The sequence below is a fragment of the Mesoplodon densirostris genome, chromosome 9 (genome assembly GCF_025265405.1).
Source record: "Mesoplodon densirostris isolate mMesDen1 chromosome 9, mMesDen1 primary haplotype, whole genome shotgun sequence".
NCBI lineage: Eukaryota > Metazoa > Chordata > Mammalia > Artiodactyla > Ziphiidae > Mesoplodon > Mesoplodon densirostris.
This window is the reverse complement of record NC_082669.1, coordinates 32,837,096-32,854,505: the sequence shown is the minus strand read 5'-3', so window position 1 is coordinate 32,854,505 and position 17,410 is coordinate 32,837,096. Positions and strand designations below refer to the sequence as shown.

General features: G+C 37.6%; 1 protein-coding gene across 1 annotated transcript in view; it reads left to right on the top strand.

Annotated features, from left to right (window-relative positions):
• PCLO (piccolo presynaptic cytomatrix protein) overlaps positions 1–17,410 on the top strand; it is a 387,939-nt gene that overhangs the window by 250,733 nt on the left and 119,796 nt on the right. The window contains 1 exon segment of the mRNA XM_060107659.1: positions 2,303–2,428. Coding sequence (XP_059963642.1) covers positions 2,303–2,428 — 126 coding nt within the window.

The window sequence follows — 17,410 nt, the reverse complement described above, 5'->3', positions numbered from 1 at the left end:
GTTCGCATGCCACAACTAAGGAGCTGGCGAGCCGCAACTAAGGAGCCCACTAGCTGCAATGAAGGAGCTGGCAAGCCACAACTAAGGAGCTCTTGAGCGGCAACTAAGAAGCCCCCCTGCTGCAGCTAAGGAGCCCATGTGCCACAACTAAGGAGCTGGCAAGCCGCAACTAAGGAGCCTGCCTGCCGCAACTAAGACCTGGCAAAACCAAATAAATAAAATAAGTAAAATTTAAAAATTAAAAAAAGAAAAGTAGGACCCATGCCACAAGCACTCTATATACTCCACTATAGTCTAGCATAAATTATGATAGATTTTGATATAAGGCAAGGTCTTGAAACTATGGCTTTACACTAAGGAAATCTCATGAATAATTTTTTGGGATCTCAGACTGACCATGTCTTAAAATTGATATGGTTATACTGACTACTTAGAAATTCAGTATCTGTGTGGGTTTTATGAAATCTTTAATAAGTGATGAACTACAACTTGTGAGTGATTCAACCATGGAAAGTGAAACCAAACCTTATATTAAGAATCTAGTTTTATTGTTTTGGATAAATTCCATGGAATAACCCTTTAAATATGACCAGCTATTTTTAAGTCCTCATTTTGTAATTTCTAAAGTGTCTTAGTACACTAAAAAAAAAAACTAGGCTAGCCTAATTGAATGAAGAGTGGCTAATAACTTTTCTTCATCTTCTACCCTTTATTAGTATCTATCTATTGTCTTACTGTACAATCAGTCCTGGTGAGTCTTTAAAGACTAATGTCTAAGAAATCAACTGTCTCTATCCAGGCTTAATTGAAACTAAAAATCATATAGTAGATGATAGTCTTCATTCATCCAGTTATGTTCAGTTTGTATCATCAATTAATGTCTACAAAGAACAGTAACACTGAACCAAGAAACTTGTGACAGAAAAGCTCCACAAGTGGGGCCAGAGAGAGCTAGTATCTTACTTAACTCTGACCCTTGACAACCCCTTGTAGAAGAACACAGTTAATTTGTTTCGGTTTTGTTTTTGTTTTTGTTTTGAGGCTAAATCATTTTTCAGAACACTTGCTCTGTTGTAAAAGTAGGTCTGGGGGGTAAGGATGGAGGTGGGGGTACTAGGGAAAGAGAGGGAGAAAAGGAGAAAAACAAGGATAGAAAGATGGAAGGGAAGGAGGGGGGGAGGAAGAAAAGGAAAGATGAAATTCATTTGGAAGTATCACATCACCTAGAAATAAGAAACAGTATTTTACCAAAATATATCCCTACTAGATAAATGAAGAAGGGTTCCATAATTCAGCTACTACTTGTTGAATGTTTGGACTATGTTGATGCTGACTACAGGGATGGTTTTTGAAGAGTTAAGTAGGAAGGGAACAGGATTTGGAAAAGAGCTGGCTTTTAATTTTGGAGATTTTGAAAGAGTTGAAAATGGCACTTCAATCACTGAATGGAATGGTTTATTTTAAAGTGATAATTGTGTCTTCAGTAAAGGAGAATTCTGCTTTCTTTTAGTGCTTTCATTTTAAAATCTTGACATTTGTAACAAAAATATATCTGGTGCTGTAAACACTAGCTAATTTTTAGATTATTTTTTAAAAAGATAAAATATCAACAGTTTATTTCTGTCTCAGATTTCTCACAATAATCATTCTCCATCTTGCTTCCATGTGGCTAATTACAGAAAAATCTGTTCTGTGGAATAAGGAACAGTTTACTCAGTTGCTCATCAATCAAGAATGCTTTTATTGTCCCTGTACTAAGTGCCATATTAATGCACAAACAGTATTAGTTTATGAGTTAAGGCTGAAATGTGAATAATAATTCATAAGTTATGATCGTGTTTTTACTTTATCAGTTGCAGTCATTTATATGTTTAGATTGTGTCTTTTCAATTTATGATAGCTGTTACTATCTTTTAGTAAGTTAAATGCTCCTTGATTTCATAAATGAATTATATGCTGTGGAATTTCTTATACTGGGAACATCCTCATTCAAAATTTTTATAAAATATCTGATCAGAATGGACAGAGCTTTATTATATTACTGAATATGGCTAAAATAAAAATTATTTGTTAATATCAGATTAATCATTATAGATCTGACCAAGATCTCAGAAAGTTCTCTTTCCTATCAACTATTATTGAAATCAGAATATTGTTCTTTTGATATTGGTATCCAGTTCCAATATTCATATTGTAGTTAACTTCTAGATACCAGAACCCATTTTTTGTGCACCTTATAACTTGTGATAGCTGTTGTTTCTTCTTAACTTATTTCTAATAATTTGCTAATTTTTCAATACAGGTAATGGATTAGGAATTAGAATTGTGGGTGGTAAAGAAATCCCTGGACATAGCGGAGAAATTGGAGCTTATATCGCCAACATTCTTCCTGGGGGAAGTGCAGAACAGACAGGGAAACTTGTAGAAGGTAAGAATAAGGATTTCAGAGTAAATTAAAATGAATGTGCTCATATTAAATATATCTTAATTTGATATGAAAGTTTTCTCTTCTTTTACTGTCTAGGAAAAACTCTACTTATGGTTAATTATGATATTTTGGTAGAGTAATATAAAGGAAGATATGTCCACAGCTATATTCATTTTATATTCAATTGCATTGTCCTTTTGGCAGTTGGATTGCTATGGGAATATCTTGTTTAAGAAACAGTAATTAGTCAAGATTTTTTACTGACTGGGGCAATATTATATTTAAAAAAACACTTTGATTAAAAGGATTAGTGTTTCATAAACACCAGGAAAAATTATATTGAAATCAGAGCCATAAAAACATCACATGATTCAGTACATGCTAAAGTCAGGTCAGCAAACTATGGATGACCCACAAGCCAAATCCATCTGCTGCCTGTTTCTGTGAACATTGTTTCATTAGAACACAGCCAGGATTATTAATTTACATATTGAACATGGGTGTTTTCCCACTACAATAGCAGAACTGCATTCACAACAGAGACTGTATGGTCTACAGAGCCTAAAATATATATATTCTCTCTGACTCTTTTGAGAAAAAAAATTGCCAACTCCTGTGCTAGGTACTATTCTATTTACCTCATTACATCATAAAGTATTTTAAAGTAATGAACTTTACACATGTGTCTTATGGGCCATAAAATGATGTTTCTTTCAGTAAAAGGTTACAGCTTGATTCTCAAGATATACAATGATAATTTTCACTCATTAATTAGGCGATGTGGTCATTTGCATTTTCCAAAACCTAACATAGATATAGTTTACAAGTTTTCAGTTAGATTGCTTAACACGAATATTTTTATCATAAAGCAGCCTCAGTCTATCCTTTTATTTTTATCCTAAATTAAATGTTATTTAGAAAGCATTTTTCTGTCGTTTCATCGTTTAATAAAATGTTGCCTGTTATTGTTTGAAACTCAATTATGTTAAGATTATTCCCTGTCATTGTCTTAAATATATTGGAACCTACTGAAAAAAATCCCTAGATATTTTGATAGACAATTCGAATAAACACAAATTTGAGGCAATATTTATTCATCACAGTGTTCTGCTGGAAGCAGCTTGCCCGACTCCCTAAGAGATGTTTTGAATATCTCTTTCCAACTTCACACTCAGGACCATCACGTTGTTAGCTTGAATTGGCCATGGTGACAGTATTTACAACATGAAAATAGGCAAATGCTATAAATCAGACCTTTTTTGTCCATTTATTTGCCTGTTGATTTTCAGAATGCCAGTTTACCAGGACATCACCACATATATAACTGAAAGCATATTATTAAAAATATTCTACAAAAAAAAAAAAAAAAAAAAGGGCTTCCCTGGTGGCGCAGTGGTTGAGAGTCCGCCTGCCGATGCAGGGGACGCAGGTTCATGCCCCCGTCCGGGAAGATCCCACGTGCCGCGGAGCGGCTGGGCCCGTGAGCCATGGCCGCTGAGCCTGCGTGTCCGGAGCCTGTGCTCTGAAACGGGAGAGGCCACAACAGTGAGAGGCCCGCGTAACACACACACACACACACACAAATATATATATATATATATTTTTTTTTTTTTTCACAACAGGGAAAACTGGAGGTTTAGCCAAATAGCTAAATGAAGGAAAAGACTATATGAATCAAGAAATAACCATTATGAGCAAACACTGGGTCTCTGAATTTTCTATGACTATAATCCTATCATGCCTAATGCTACTCTGTTGGTATTGCAGTCTAGTTAAGATACAGGAATTGAGGCCTATTTGTAAGAATGGGAGTGATACGATTGCTTTCTGAAAGCATACTTCAGAAAGAAATGAATATGCTATTTTTATTTTAAGATAGAATTTACAACAGTAACTTTGCCTGATATAGTTGACAAAGATACTTGAATAATTTAAAGATAAAATTTCATACCCTTCTTTGTCCTTACACCATGAAAATCAGCAAATGCTACAAATCAGGATGATTTTTATGTACAATTTCAGTGAAGCACTCTGTGATGAAGTGATGCTCTTTGCATTCAGTAGCTTATGTGGCCATTTTTTTTTTAGGGTTTTTTTCCCAATTTTTTTATTGTAGTAAAATACACTTAACATAGAATTTACCACCTTAACCATTTTTAAGTGTACAGTTCAGTATTTAATACGTTCATAATATTTTGCAGCCATTACCACCGTTCATCTCCAGAATGCTTTTCATCTTGTAAAACCAAAACTACCCATTAAACAATAACTATCCTTTTTCCCCTCCCCTCAGCTCCTGGCAATCACCATCCGAAGTATCTTATATAAGTATAATCATACAGCATTTGTCCTTTTGTGACTGGCTTATTTCATTTAGCATAATGTCTTCAAGATTCATCCATGGTATAGTATATTGCGAATTTCCTTGCTTTTTAAGGCTGACTGCTGTAATATTCCATTATATGTATATACCACATTTTGCTTATCCATTCATTCATTGATGGACACTTGGATTGCTTCCACATTTTAGCTATTATCATGCTGCTGTGAACATGGATGTACAAATATCTCTTCAAGACCCTAATTTCAATTCTTTGATTATACACCCAGAGTGGAATTGCTGTATTATATGGTAATTCTATGTTTAATTTTTTGAGGAACTGTCATACTCTTTTTTCATGGTAGCTGTACCATTTTACATTCCCTCAAACAGTATGTTTGCAGGTTTTTATGTGAGCATAAGTTTTCAACTAATTTGGATAGTACCAAGAAACACAATTGCTGGATTGTATGATAAAAGTGTGCTTAGTTTTGTAAGAAACTACTAAACTATCTTCCAAAGTGGCTGTACCATTTTACATCCCCACCAGCTATGAATGAGTGCTCCTGCAGCTCCATATTCTCACCAGCTTTTGATGTTGTCACTGTTTGGGGTTTGGCTATTCTAATGGGTACATAGTAGTATCTCACTGTTATTTCATTTCCATTTCCCTTAAATTTTCCTTTCATATGCTTATTTGCCATCTGTATATTTTAATTGGTGAGGTGTCTGTTGAGGTTTTGGCCCATTTTTTAAAAGAGTTGTGTATTTTCTTGTTGAGTTATAAGAGTTCTTTATATATTTTAGAGGACAGTCCATTATCAGATATGTCTTTTGCAAATATTTCTTCTCAGTCTGAAGCTTGTATTTTCATTCTTTTGAAAGCATCTTCTGCCCAGCAGAAATTTTTAATTTTAATGAAGTCCAGCTTATCAATTCTTTCTTTCATGGATTGTATCTAGAAAATCATCACCAAACCCAAAATAATCTAGATTTTTCTCCTATGTTATCTTCTAGGAGTTTTATATATTTGTATTTTACATTTAGATGTGATCCATTTTGAGTTAATTTTTGTGAAGTGTGTAAGGTCTGTGTCTAGATCCATTTTTTCACGTGTGGGTGCCCAGTTTTTCTAGTACTATTTGTTGAAAAGATTATCTTTTCTCCATTGTATTGTCTTTGCTCCTTTCTTAAAGATCAGTTGACTATATTTATATGGGACTATCTGGGCTTTTATTATGTTCCATTAGTCTGTTTGTCTATTCTTTCACCAATAACATACTGTCTTCATTATTGTAACTTTATAGTAAGTCTTTTGTGTGTGTGTGTGTGTGTGTGTGTTAGTAATTTTTTTATTAGTTTCTGCTTTATAACAAAGTGAATCAGTCATACATATACATCTGTTCCCTCATCCCTTCCCTCCTGTGTCTCCCTCCCTCCCACCCTCCCCATCCCACCCCTCCAGGCAGTCACAAAGCACCGAGCTGAATATCCCTGTGCTCTGCAGCTACTTCCCACTATCTATCTACCTTACGTTTGGTAGTGTATATATGTCCATGCCTCTCTTTCACTTTGTCACAGCTTACCCTTCCCCCTCCCCATATCCTCAAGTCCATTCTCAAGTAGGTCTGTGTCTTTATTCCTGTTTTATCCCTAGGTTCTTCATGACATTTTTTAAAAAAATTCCATATATATGTGTTAGCATACGGTATTTGTCTTTCTCTTTCTGACTTACTTCACTCTGTATGACAGACTCTAGGTCTATCCACCTCATTACAAATAGCTCAGTTTCGTTTCTTTTTATGGCTGAGTAATATTCCATTGTATATATGTGCCACATCTTCTTTATCCATTCATGCGATGATGGACATTTAGGTTGTTTCCAGCTCCGGGCTATTGTGAATAGAGCTGCAATGAACATTTTGGTACATGTCTCTTTTTGAATTATGGTTTTCTCAGGGTATATGCCTATTAGTGGGATTGCTGGGTCATATGGTAGTTCTATTTTTAGTTTTTTAAGGAACCTCCATACTGTTCTCCATAGTGGCTGTACCAATTCACATTCCCACCAGCAGTGCAAGAGTGTTCCCTTTTCTCCACACCCTCTCCAGCATTTATTGTTTCTAGATTTCTTGATGATGGCCATTCTGACTGGTGTGAGATGATATCTCACTGTAGTTTTGATTTGCATTTCTCTAATGATTAATGATGTTGAGCATTCTTTCATGTGTTTGTTGGCAGTCTGTATATCTTCTTTGGAGAAATGCCTATTTAACTCTTCTGCCTATTTTTGGATTGGGTTGTTTGTTTTTTTGCTATTGAGCTGCATGAGCTGTTTATAAATTTTGCAGATTAATCCTTTGTCACTTGCTTCATTTGCAAATATTTTCTCCCATTCTGAGGGTTGTCTTTTGGTCTTGTTTATGGTTTCCTTTGCTGTGCAAAAGCTTTGAAGTTTCATTAGGTCCCATTTGTATATCTTTGTTTTTATTTCCATTTCTCTAGGAGGTGGGTCCAAAAGGATCTTGCTGTGATTTATGTCATAGAGTGTTCTGCCTATGTTTTCCTCTAAGAGTTTGATACTTTCTGGCCTTGCATTTAGGTCTTTAATCCATTTTGAGCTTATTTTTGTGTATGGTGTTAGGGAATGATCTAATCTCATACTTTCACATGTCTCTGTCCTGTTTTCCCAGCACCACTTATTGAAGAGGCTGTCCTTTCTCCACTGTACATTCCTGCCTCCTTTATCAAAGATAAGTTGACCATATGTGCATGGGTTTATCTCTGGGCTTTCTATCCTGTTCCATTGATCTATCTTTCTGTTTTTGTGCCAGTACCACACTGTCTCAATTACTGTAGCTTTGTAGCATAGTCTGAAGTCAGTGAGCCTGATTCCTCCAGCTCCGTCTTTCGTTCTCAAGATTGCTTTGGCTATTTGGGGTCTTTTGTTTTTCCAAACAAATTTTGAAATTTTTTGTTCTAGTTCTGTGAAAAATGCCAGTGGTAGTTTGATAGGGATTGCATTGAATCTGTAGATTGCTTTGGGTAGTAGAGTCATTTTCACAATATTGATTCTTCCAATCCAGGAGCATGGTATATCTCTCCATCTATTTGTATCATCTTTAATTTCTTTCATCAGTGTCTTATAATTTTCTGCATACAGGTCTTTTGTCACCTTAGGTAGGTTTATTCCTAGATATTTTATTCTTTTTGTTGCAATGGTAAATGGGAGTGTTTTCTTGATTTCATTTTCAGATTTTTCATCATTAGTGTACAAGAATGCCAGAGATTTCTGTGCATTAATTTTGTATCCTGCTACTTTACCAAATTCATTGATTAGCTCTAGTAGTTTTCTGGTAGCATCTTTAGGATTCTCTATGTATAGTATCATGTCATCTGCAAACAGTGACAGCTTTACTTCTTCTTTTCCAATTTGGATTCCTTTTATTTCCTTTTCTTCTCTGATTGCTGTGGCTAAAACTTCCAAAACTAGGTTGAATAAGAGTGGTGAGAGTGGGCACCCTTGTCTTGTTCCTGATCTTAGTGGAAATGCTTTCAGTTTTTCACCATTGAGGACAATGCTGGCTGTGGGTTTGTCATATATGGCCTTTACTGTGTTGAGGAAAGTTCCCTCTATGCCTACTTTCTGCAGGGTTTTTATCATAAATGGGTGTTGAATTTTGTCGAAAGCTTTCTCTGCATCTATTGAGATGGTCATATGGTTTTTCTCCTTCAATTTGTTAATATGGTGTATCACATTGATTGATTTGCGTATATTGAAGAATCCTTGCATTCCTGGAATAAACCCCACTTGATCATGGTGTATGATCCTTTTAATGTGCTGTTGGATTCTGTTTGCTAGTATTTTGTTGAGGATTTTTGCATCTATGTTCATCAGTGATATTGGCCTGTAGTTTTCTTTCTTTGTGACATCCTTGCCTGGTTTTGATATCAAGGTGATGGTGGCCTCGTAGAATGAGTTTGGGAGTGCTCCTCCCTCTGCTATATTTTGGAAGAGTTTGAGAAGGATAGGTGTTAGCTCTTCTCTAAATGTTTGATAGAATTCGCCTGTGAAGCCATCTGGTCCTGGGCTTTTGTTTGTTGGAAGATTTTTAATCCCAGTTTCAATTTCAGTGCTTGTGATTGGTCTATTCATATTTTCTATTTCTTCCTGATTCAGTCTTGGCAGGTTGTGCATTTCTAAGAATTTGTCCATTTCTTCCAGGTTGTCCATTTTATTGGCATAGAGTTTCTTGTAGTAATCTCTCATGATCTTTTGTATTTCTGCAGTGTCAGTTGTTACTTCTCCTTTTCCATTTCTAATTCTATTGATTTGAGTCTTCTCCCTTTTTTTCTTGATGAGTCTGGCTAATGGTTTGTCAATTTTGTTTATCTTCTCAAAGAACCAGCTTTTAGTTTTATTGATCTTTGCTATCGTTTCCTTCATTTCTTTTTCATTTATTTCTGATCTGATCTTTATGATTTCTTGCCTTCTGCTACCTTTGGGGTTTTTTTGTTCTTCTTTCTCTAATTGCTTTAGGTGTAGGGTCAGGTTGTTTGCTCGAGATGTTTCCTGTTTCTTAAGGTGGGATTGTATTGCTATAAACTTCCCCCTTAGAACTGCTTTTGCTTCAACCCATAGGTTTTGGATCGTCGCGTCTCCATTGTCATTTGTTCCTAGGTATTTTTTAATTTCCTCTTTGATTTCTTCAGTGATCACTTCGTTATTGAGTAGTGTATTGTTTAGCCTCCATGTAGTTGTATTTTTTACAGATCTTTTCCTGTAATTGATGTCTAGTCTCATAGCATTGTTGTCGGAAAAGATACCTGATACAATTTCAGTTTTCTTAAATTTACCAAGGCTTGATTTGTGACCCAAGATATGATCTATCCTGGAGAATGTTCCATGAGCACTTGAGAAAAATGTGTATTCTGTTGTTTTTGGATGGAATGTCCTATAAATATCAACTAAGTCCATCTTGTTTAATGTATCATTTAAAGCTTGTGTTTCCTTATTTATTTTCATTTTGGATGATCTGTCCATTGGTGAAAATGGGGTGTTAAAGTCCCCTAGTATGAGTGTGTTACTGTCGATTTCCCCTTTTATGGCTGTTAGTATTTGCCTTATGTATTGAGGTGCTCCTATGTTGGGTGCATAAATATTTACAATTGTTATATCTTCTTCTTGGATCGATCCCTTGATCATTATGTAGTGTCCTTCTTTGTCTCTTCTAATAGTCTTTATTTTAAAGTCTATTTTGTCTGATATGAGAATTGCCACTCCAGCTATCTTTTGGTTTCCATTTGCATGGAATATCTTTTTCCATCCCCTTACTTTCAATCTGTATGTGTCTCTAGGTCTGAAGTGGGTCTCTTGTAGACAGCATATATATGGGTCTTGTTTTTGTATCCATTCAGCCAATCTGTGTCTTTTGGTGGGAGCATTTAGTCCATTTACATTTAAGGTAATTATTGATATGTATGTTCCTATTCCCATTTTCTTAATTGTTTTGGGTTCGTTATTGTAGGTCTTTTCCTTCTGTTGTGTTTCTTGCCTAGAGAAGTTCCTTTAGCATTTGTTGTAAAGCTGCTTTGGTGGTGCTGAACTCTCTCAGCTTTTGCTTGTCTGTAAAGGTTTTAATTTCTCCATCAAATCTGAATGAGATCCTTGCTGGGTAGAGTAATCTTGGTTGCAGGTTTTTTCCTTCATCACTTTAATTATGTCCTGCCACTCCCTTGTGGCTTGTAGAGTTTCTGATGAGAGATAAGCTGTTAACCTGATGGGGATTCCCTTGTGTGTTATTTGTTGTTTTTCCCTTGCTGCTTTTAATATGATTTCTTTGTGTTTAATTTTTGACAGTTTGATTAGTATGTGTCTTGGCGTATTTCTCCTTGGATTTATCTTGTATGGGACTCTCTGTGCCTCCTGGACTTGATTAACTATTTGCTTTCCCATATTAGGGAGGTTTTCAACTATAATCTCTTCAAATATTTTCTCAGTCCCTTTCTTTTTCTCTTCTTCTGGAACCCCTATAATTCGAATGTTGGTGCATTTAATGTTGTCCCAGAGGTCCCTAAGACTGTCCTCTGTTCTTTTCATTCTTTTTTCTTTATTTTGCTCTGCATCAGTTATTTCCACTATTTTATCTTCCACCTCACTTATCCTTTCTTCTGCCTCAGTTATTCTGATATTGATCCCATCTAGAGTATTTTTTATTTCATTTATTGTGTTTTTAATCGATGCTTGATTCTTCTTTAGTTCTTCTGTGTCCTTGTTAACTGTTTCTTGCATTTTGTCTATTCTATTTCCAAGATTTTGGATCTTGGAAATAGAATCTTGGATCAGCTTTACTATCATTATTCTGAATTCTTTTTCAGGTAGACTGCCTATTACCTCTTCATTTGTTAGGTCTGGTAGGTTTTATCTTGCTCCTTCACCTGCTGTGTGTTTTTCTGTCTTCTCATTTTGCTTATCTTACTGTGTTTGGGGTCTCCTTTTTGCAGGCTGCAGATTCGTAGTTCCCGTTGTTTTTGGTTTCTGTCCCCAGTGGCTAAGGTTGTTTCAGTATGTTGTGTAGGCTTCCTGGTGGAGGGACTAGTGCCTGTGTTCTGGTGGTTGAGGCTCGATCTTGTCTTTCTGGTGGACGGGTCCACATCTGGTGGTGTGTTTTGGGGTGCCTGTGGCCTTATTATGTTTTTAGGCAGCCTCTCTGCTAATGGGTGGGGTTGTGTTACTGTTTTGCTAGTTGCTTGGCATAGGGTGACCAGCACTGTAGCTTGCTGGTCGTTGACTGTAGCTGGGTGCTGGTGTTGAGATGGAGGTCTCTGGGAGATTTTCGCCACTTGATATTATGTGGAGCTGGGAGGTCTCTTGTGGACCCGTGTCCTGAAGTTGGCTCTCCCACTTCAGAGGCACAGCACTGACTCCTGGCTGCAGCCCCAAGAGCCTTTCATCTACCCGGCTCAGAATAAAAGGGAGAAAAAGTAGAGAGAAAGAATTAGTAGAAGAAAGAAAGAGAGAGATAAAGAAAGGAAGAAGGAAAGAAAGGAAGGAAGGAAGAAAGAAAGGAGGGAGGGAGGGAGGAAGGATGGAAAGAAAGAAAGAAAGAAAGGAGGGAGGGAGGGAGGAAGGAAAGAAAAAGAAAGAGTGAAAGGAAGAAGGGAGGGAGGAAGGAAAGAAAAAGAGAGTGAAAGGAAGAAGGGAGGGAGGGAGGAAGGAAAGAAAGGAAGAAAGAAAGAAAAAGAGAAGGAAAGAAAGACAGGAGGGAGGGAGGGAGGAAGGAAAGAAAGAGAGAAAGAAAGGGGCGGAGGGAGGGAGGGAGGAAGGGAAGGTAGGAAAAAAAGAAAGAGCAGGTAAAGTAAAATAGAATAAAGTATAAAATATAGTAGTGTTATTAAAATTAAAAAGTAATTATTAAAAAAAACGGACAGATAGAACCCTGGGACATATGGTGGAAGCAAAGCTATACAGAGAAAATCTCACACAGAAGCATACATATACACATTCACAAAAAGAGAGCAGGGGGAAAAATCGAAAATGTTGCTCTCAAAGTCCACCTCCTCAATTTGGGATAATTAGTTGTAAAAAGAGGAAAAGGGGAAAAAGTCTGAAATCTTGCTCTCAAAGTCCACCTCCTTAATTTGGGATAATTCGTTGTAAAAAGAGGAAAAGGGGGAAAAGTCTTAAATCTTGTCCTCAAAGTCCACCGCCTCAATTTGGGATGATTCGCTGTCCATTCATGCACTCCACAGACGCAGGGCTCATCAAGTGGACCGTGGAGCTTTAATCCGCTGCCTCCGAGGCTGCACAGAGAGATTTCCCTGTCTCTTCTCTGCTCTCACAGCTCCGGGGTCTCAGCCTTGGACCTGGCCCCGCCTCTGCGTGTAGGTCGCCGGAGGGCGTCCGTTCTTCGCTCAGACAGAACGGGTTTAAAGGAGCCGCAGATTCGGGGGCTCTGGCTCACTCAGGCAGAGGCGCGGGGAGGGGCACGCAGTGCGGGGCGGGCCTGCGGCGGCAGAGGCCAGCGTGACGTTGTATCAGCCCGAGGCGCTCCGTGCGCTTTCACGGGGAAGCCGTCCCTGGGTCCCGGGACCCCGGCAGTGGCGGGCTGCACAGGCTCCCCGGAAGGGGGGGTGGACAGTGACCTGCGCTCGCACACAGGCCTTGTGGCGGCGGCAGCAGCAGCCCCAGCGTCCCACGCCCGTCTCCGGGGTCCGCGCCTTTAGCCGTGGCTCGCGCCCGTCTCTGGAGCTTCTTTAAGCAGCTCTCTTAATGCCCTCTCCTAGCGCACCAGGAAACAAAAGGGAAGAAAAAGTCTCTTGCCTCTTCGGCAGCTCCAGACTTTTTCCCCAGACTCCCTCCGGGCTAGCCGTGGTGCACTAACCCCTTCAGGCTCTCTTCCTGCCGCCAGCCCCAGTCCTCTCCCTGCGCTCCGACTGAAACCAGATACCCGAGGCTCAGCTCCCAGCCCTGTCCACCCCGGGGGCCGAGCAGACAAGCCTCTCGGGCTGGTGTGTGCCTGAGGGCACCGATCCTCTGTGCTGGAATCTCTCCGCTTTGCCCTCCACACCCCTGTTACTGTGCTCTCCTCCGCTACTCCGAAGCTTTCCCCCTTCGCCACCTGCAGTCTCCGCCCGGGAAGGGGCTTGTAGTGTGTGGAAACCTTTCCTCCTTCACGGCTCCCTCCCACTGGTGCAGGTCCCGTCCCTATCCTTTTTTCTCCATTTATTCTTTTTTCTTTTGGCCTACCCAGGTATGTGGGGAGTTTCTTGCCTTTTGGGGGGTCTGAGGTCTTCTGTCAGCGTTCTGTAGGTGTTCTGTAGGAGTTGTTCCACGTGTAGATGAATTTCTGATGTATCTGTTGGGAGGAAGGTGATCTCCGCGTCTTACTCTTCCGCCATCTTCCTCCGGTCCCCCTATCTATGTGGCCATTTTGAAGTTCATGCACCTAAATTAATAATAGATATAATACAAACTCATTCAAGAAAGGAAAATGAAATGAACCTAAAATTACATCTGTGATTTTATAAACTCAGAGACTGCCATTAAAGTCGTCATCTTTTTTGGAAATAATAGTTTTGCAGTTTGTTTCATTGCGAAAAGTGGGAAATCATTGAAAGCTATGTGCATGTGACTTAAGATTTTACTTTTATTAATTGTATTATTTATTCATTCTCCCAAAGTTTTGCCAAGTGCTAAGCCAGGCCTCTCTATGACTATAGATCCTCTGATTATTAGAGTCCAGTTGTTACATAACTCACACCTATAATTCGTTATTTATGATTTCCAGATTTACTTTATCTTAAAACATAAATCTTTAATACAATTCTTGGTAGTATTTCTGTTAGACTCACGATGCTATCTTGACTGTCAATTTTTAGATCCTGGTTTTGCCAGTAGAACCCAGAATCTACAGTTGTCTACTGGGTTCTTCACCAGTCCAGAATCTCCCAATATTTGTGTTGGCTGTCTGGTTGAGAGAGGGTGAAAGGCACAAAACAGATGAGTTTTAAATTAGAAATTAAAATATAAACTTAAAATAGCAAGTCTTACCTGGAAATGTTTGCTGCCTGACACGTCTCTTTCTGATTCATTTGCACTTAAATGGTGAGTGGGTTTTGCTCTCAATCTTGGAAAATTTTACTGAAGCAACTCAGTGGTTGCATTTCTCCGTTACACGGTAAACACAGGAAGTCAGGGTTTGATGTTTGCTAATTTGTTGAAAGTGGATGTGATTTTCCTTAGTCTGGGCCTCCTCCACAATCAGGAAAACTGCCTTAAAAGATTTGCCTTATAAGATATCTCATCTATTGGGATGCGCAGCTCAACATCACACATCTCTGTTCTGCCTTCCCCGATGGGAGTGGGGCAGGGGGAGTGTCTCAGTATTCATGGTTTGATGTATGCAGTTTAACACTTAATTGGTCACTGACCTGTAATTTTCATTACAAGTGTTTGAGTGTACAAAAAAGCTGTAGAGAATAATATGGCAAACAACCTTGTACTCACCATATTGTTTTAAGTCTTAACATCTTGCCTATTTGTTTCATATTTTTAGGAGAGATAAGTACCTAAAAACCAATTAAAGCCTCCTGTAGTCACCTCTCCTCTCCCAAACCTCTCTTACTCGCCCAAAATAAACCACCAGACTTAATCTGAGATTACCCTTCACTTGCTTTTCTTTATAGTTTTATGTATGTATTCATAAACTTTATAAGGATTCATTTTGCTTGTTTATGAAATTTTATATAAATGATAGTTTACTGTACATGTATTTTTGCCACTTTTTTTAGTTCCAGAGTTTATGAGTTTTATCTAAAGTGGTATACATAGCTACATATACACACATGTAGTTCTAGTTATTTATTTTCACTTCAGGGCAGAATTCTATTACTGTATGTCTCTACTACAGTTTAATTTAAACATTCTCTGGTTATTTCGGTTATATATGAGTTTTTTTTTTTTACTATTTCCAACAATGCTGTAATTAATTTTTTGAATTAGTCTCCTTTTGCACATGTACAGAAGTTTCTTCTACAAGAAAAGTTCAAAAAAATTGGGCTTCCCTGGTGGCGCAGTGGTTGAGAGCCCGCCTGCCGATGCAGGGGACACGGGTTCGTGCCCCGGTCCGGGAGGATCCCACATGCCGCGGAGCGGCTAGGCCCGTGAGCCATGGCCGCTGAGCCTGCACATCCGGAGCCTGTGCTCCGCAACGGGAGAGACCACAGCAGTGAGAGGCCCTCGTACAGAAAAAAAAAAAAAAAAAAAGTTCAAAAAAATTTAGAAAAAGTTCAATTTCTGGGTTATAGTGACTATCTTATTAAACAATATAAGAGAATGTTGTGTGGTTTCTTCAACAGTAGTTGATTTTTCCAAGTTGCTCTCCAAAGTGTTACGCTATTTTTACATTCATCCGTAGTAAATTAGTGTTCTTATTCCTTTATATCCTTGTTCCTCTTTCTCAACATTTTCTTTTTCAAGTATAATGTGAAATGATAGGCCATTGTTTTCTTCGTTCACCTTACCTTCAGTAATGTTGAGTATGATAATATGTTACTAATCTTGTTAGCACTTGGGTTTTCCTCATCTGTGATTTGCCTGTTCTTTTGCTTATTCTTTATTTGGATTGTTTGTGTATTTTAAATTGAATTTTAGAAAATCTTGATGTATTCTGGTTATAATCGTTTGTCAAGTATGTAGGCTGTAAATATCTTCTCCCAGTATGTGGCTTGTTTCTTTAGTGTCTTTTTTTTTTAAGTTGAAATTTTAACATAGTTGGCTTATTTTGTTTCTATTAAGTTTTTTAAATGTTCTATATTATTTAGGAAATTCTCCTTGCCCTGAAGTCTTCAAATATTAGCCTATATTTCCTTCTAAAAATTGTGAAATTGTACTCTTTATATAATGTCCTTATAGACATAGAATTGTTATTTTTAGTCTATCATGCTCTGACTAGAAATTTTAGTTTTCTCCCCCACCAGTATGGATAATCAGTTGCCTGTGCACCAATTATTGAAGAGTGTATCATTGCTCCCACTGATCTACAGTGCCCCATCTGTCATATATTGATTTTTTTGTACATGTATGGGTCTTTTATGAGATGTTTGTTCTAGCTTACTTGTCTATTTGTCTATCCCTACATCAGTGTCACACTGTTGTAATTATGATGACTTTAAGTCCTGACATATGGTAGGTAATCTACGATACTGCTGTTCTTCAAAATCCTCTTGGGACAATTCTTGACCCTTTGGTCTTGCATATACATTCTAGAACCGGCTTGTCAGTTTTCAGGAAAATCTCTGTTGAAATTTGGTAGTGATTATATTGAAGGGATAGATTAACTTAGAAAAAAAATTTTTTTATATTGCGTCTTATCTGTTTGAGTCTTCCATAGGTTCACAATGCTGGACCTTTGTTCTTCTTAGAGATTTAATCATTGTATTTTGAATCAATACAATAAAGTACATTAGGACATTAAAAAAATTAACACATAGCAATTGTTAAACTTATTAACAAGTTGTATCATTTTATATCAACTTACAATTTTATATCTCCAGAAAAGGAAGAGTAGAAAATATAAATAAAATAAAGGTTTGTTTAGGAAGTATAGTGGACCAAACCTAATCCTTTATGTGCATATCACTGGTTCTAAGCTTTATTTAATCGCTGGACTTCTGAACTTATTCTCCAAATGGTTTTTCCCCTAGTATTGTGTATCGTAACATCATAATTGAGAAATATATTACCTGCATGATACCTTTCATATTTCAACAGTTTTCATAAGAGAATAGTGAATCCATAAGAACTAAACACATTTTAGCCATTGAACCAAAAACAGGTATTTGTTTATATTGTTAGGTTTTCCAGCTGAAAATCAATTTAGTTGAAGTATTTTGAAGATAAATTGTCTTTATTATTGATAATAAAATCATATTTGTTTGGAGAATGCTGTTTGGAGCTAAGATAGGAATATAGTGTTAAGCTTTGAATGTAGCTTCAATAAGCTTCTTAATGAATCAGTAGGAACATAGACTAGGAGAGCAAAAAGTTAAAACCAATGATATACAATGTTTGCTTATGGATTTAGCCAAGCTATGTGGAAAATTACCTTCTCCCAGGCCAGTAGGTAGGCCTGTAAAGAAATTAGTTTATCGTAGTTTGT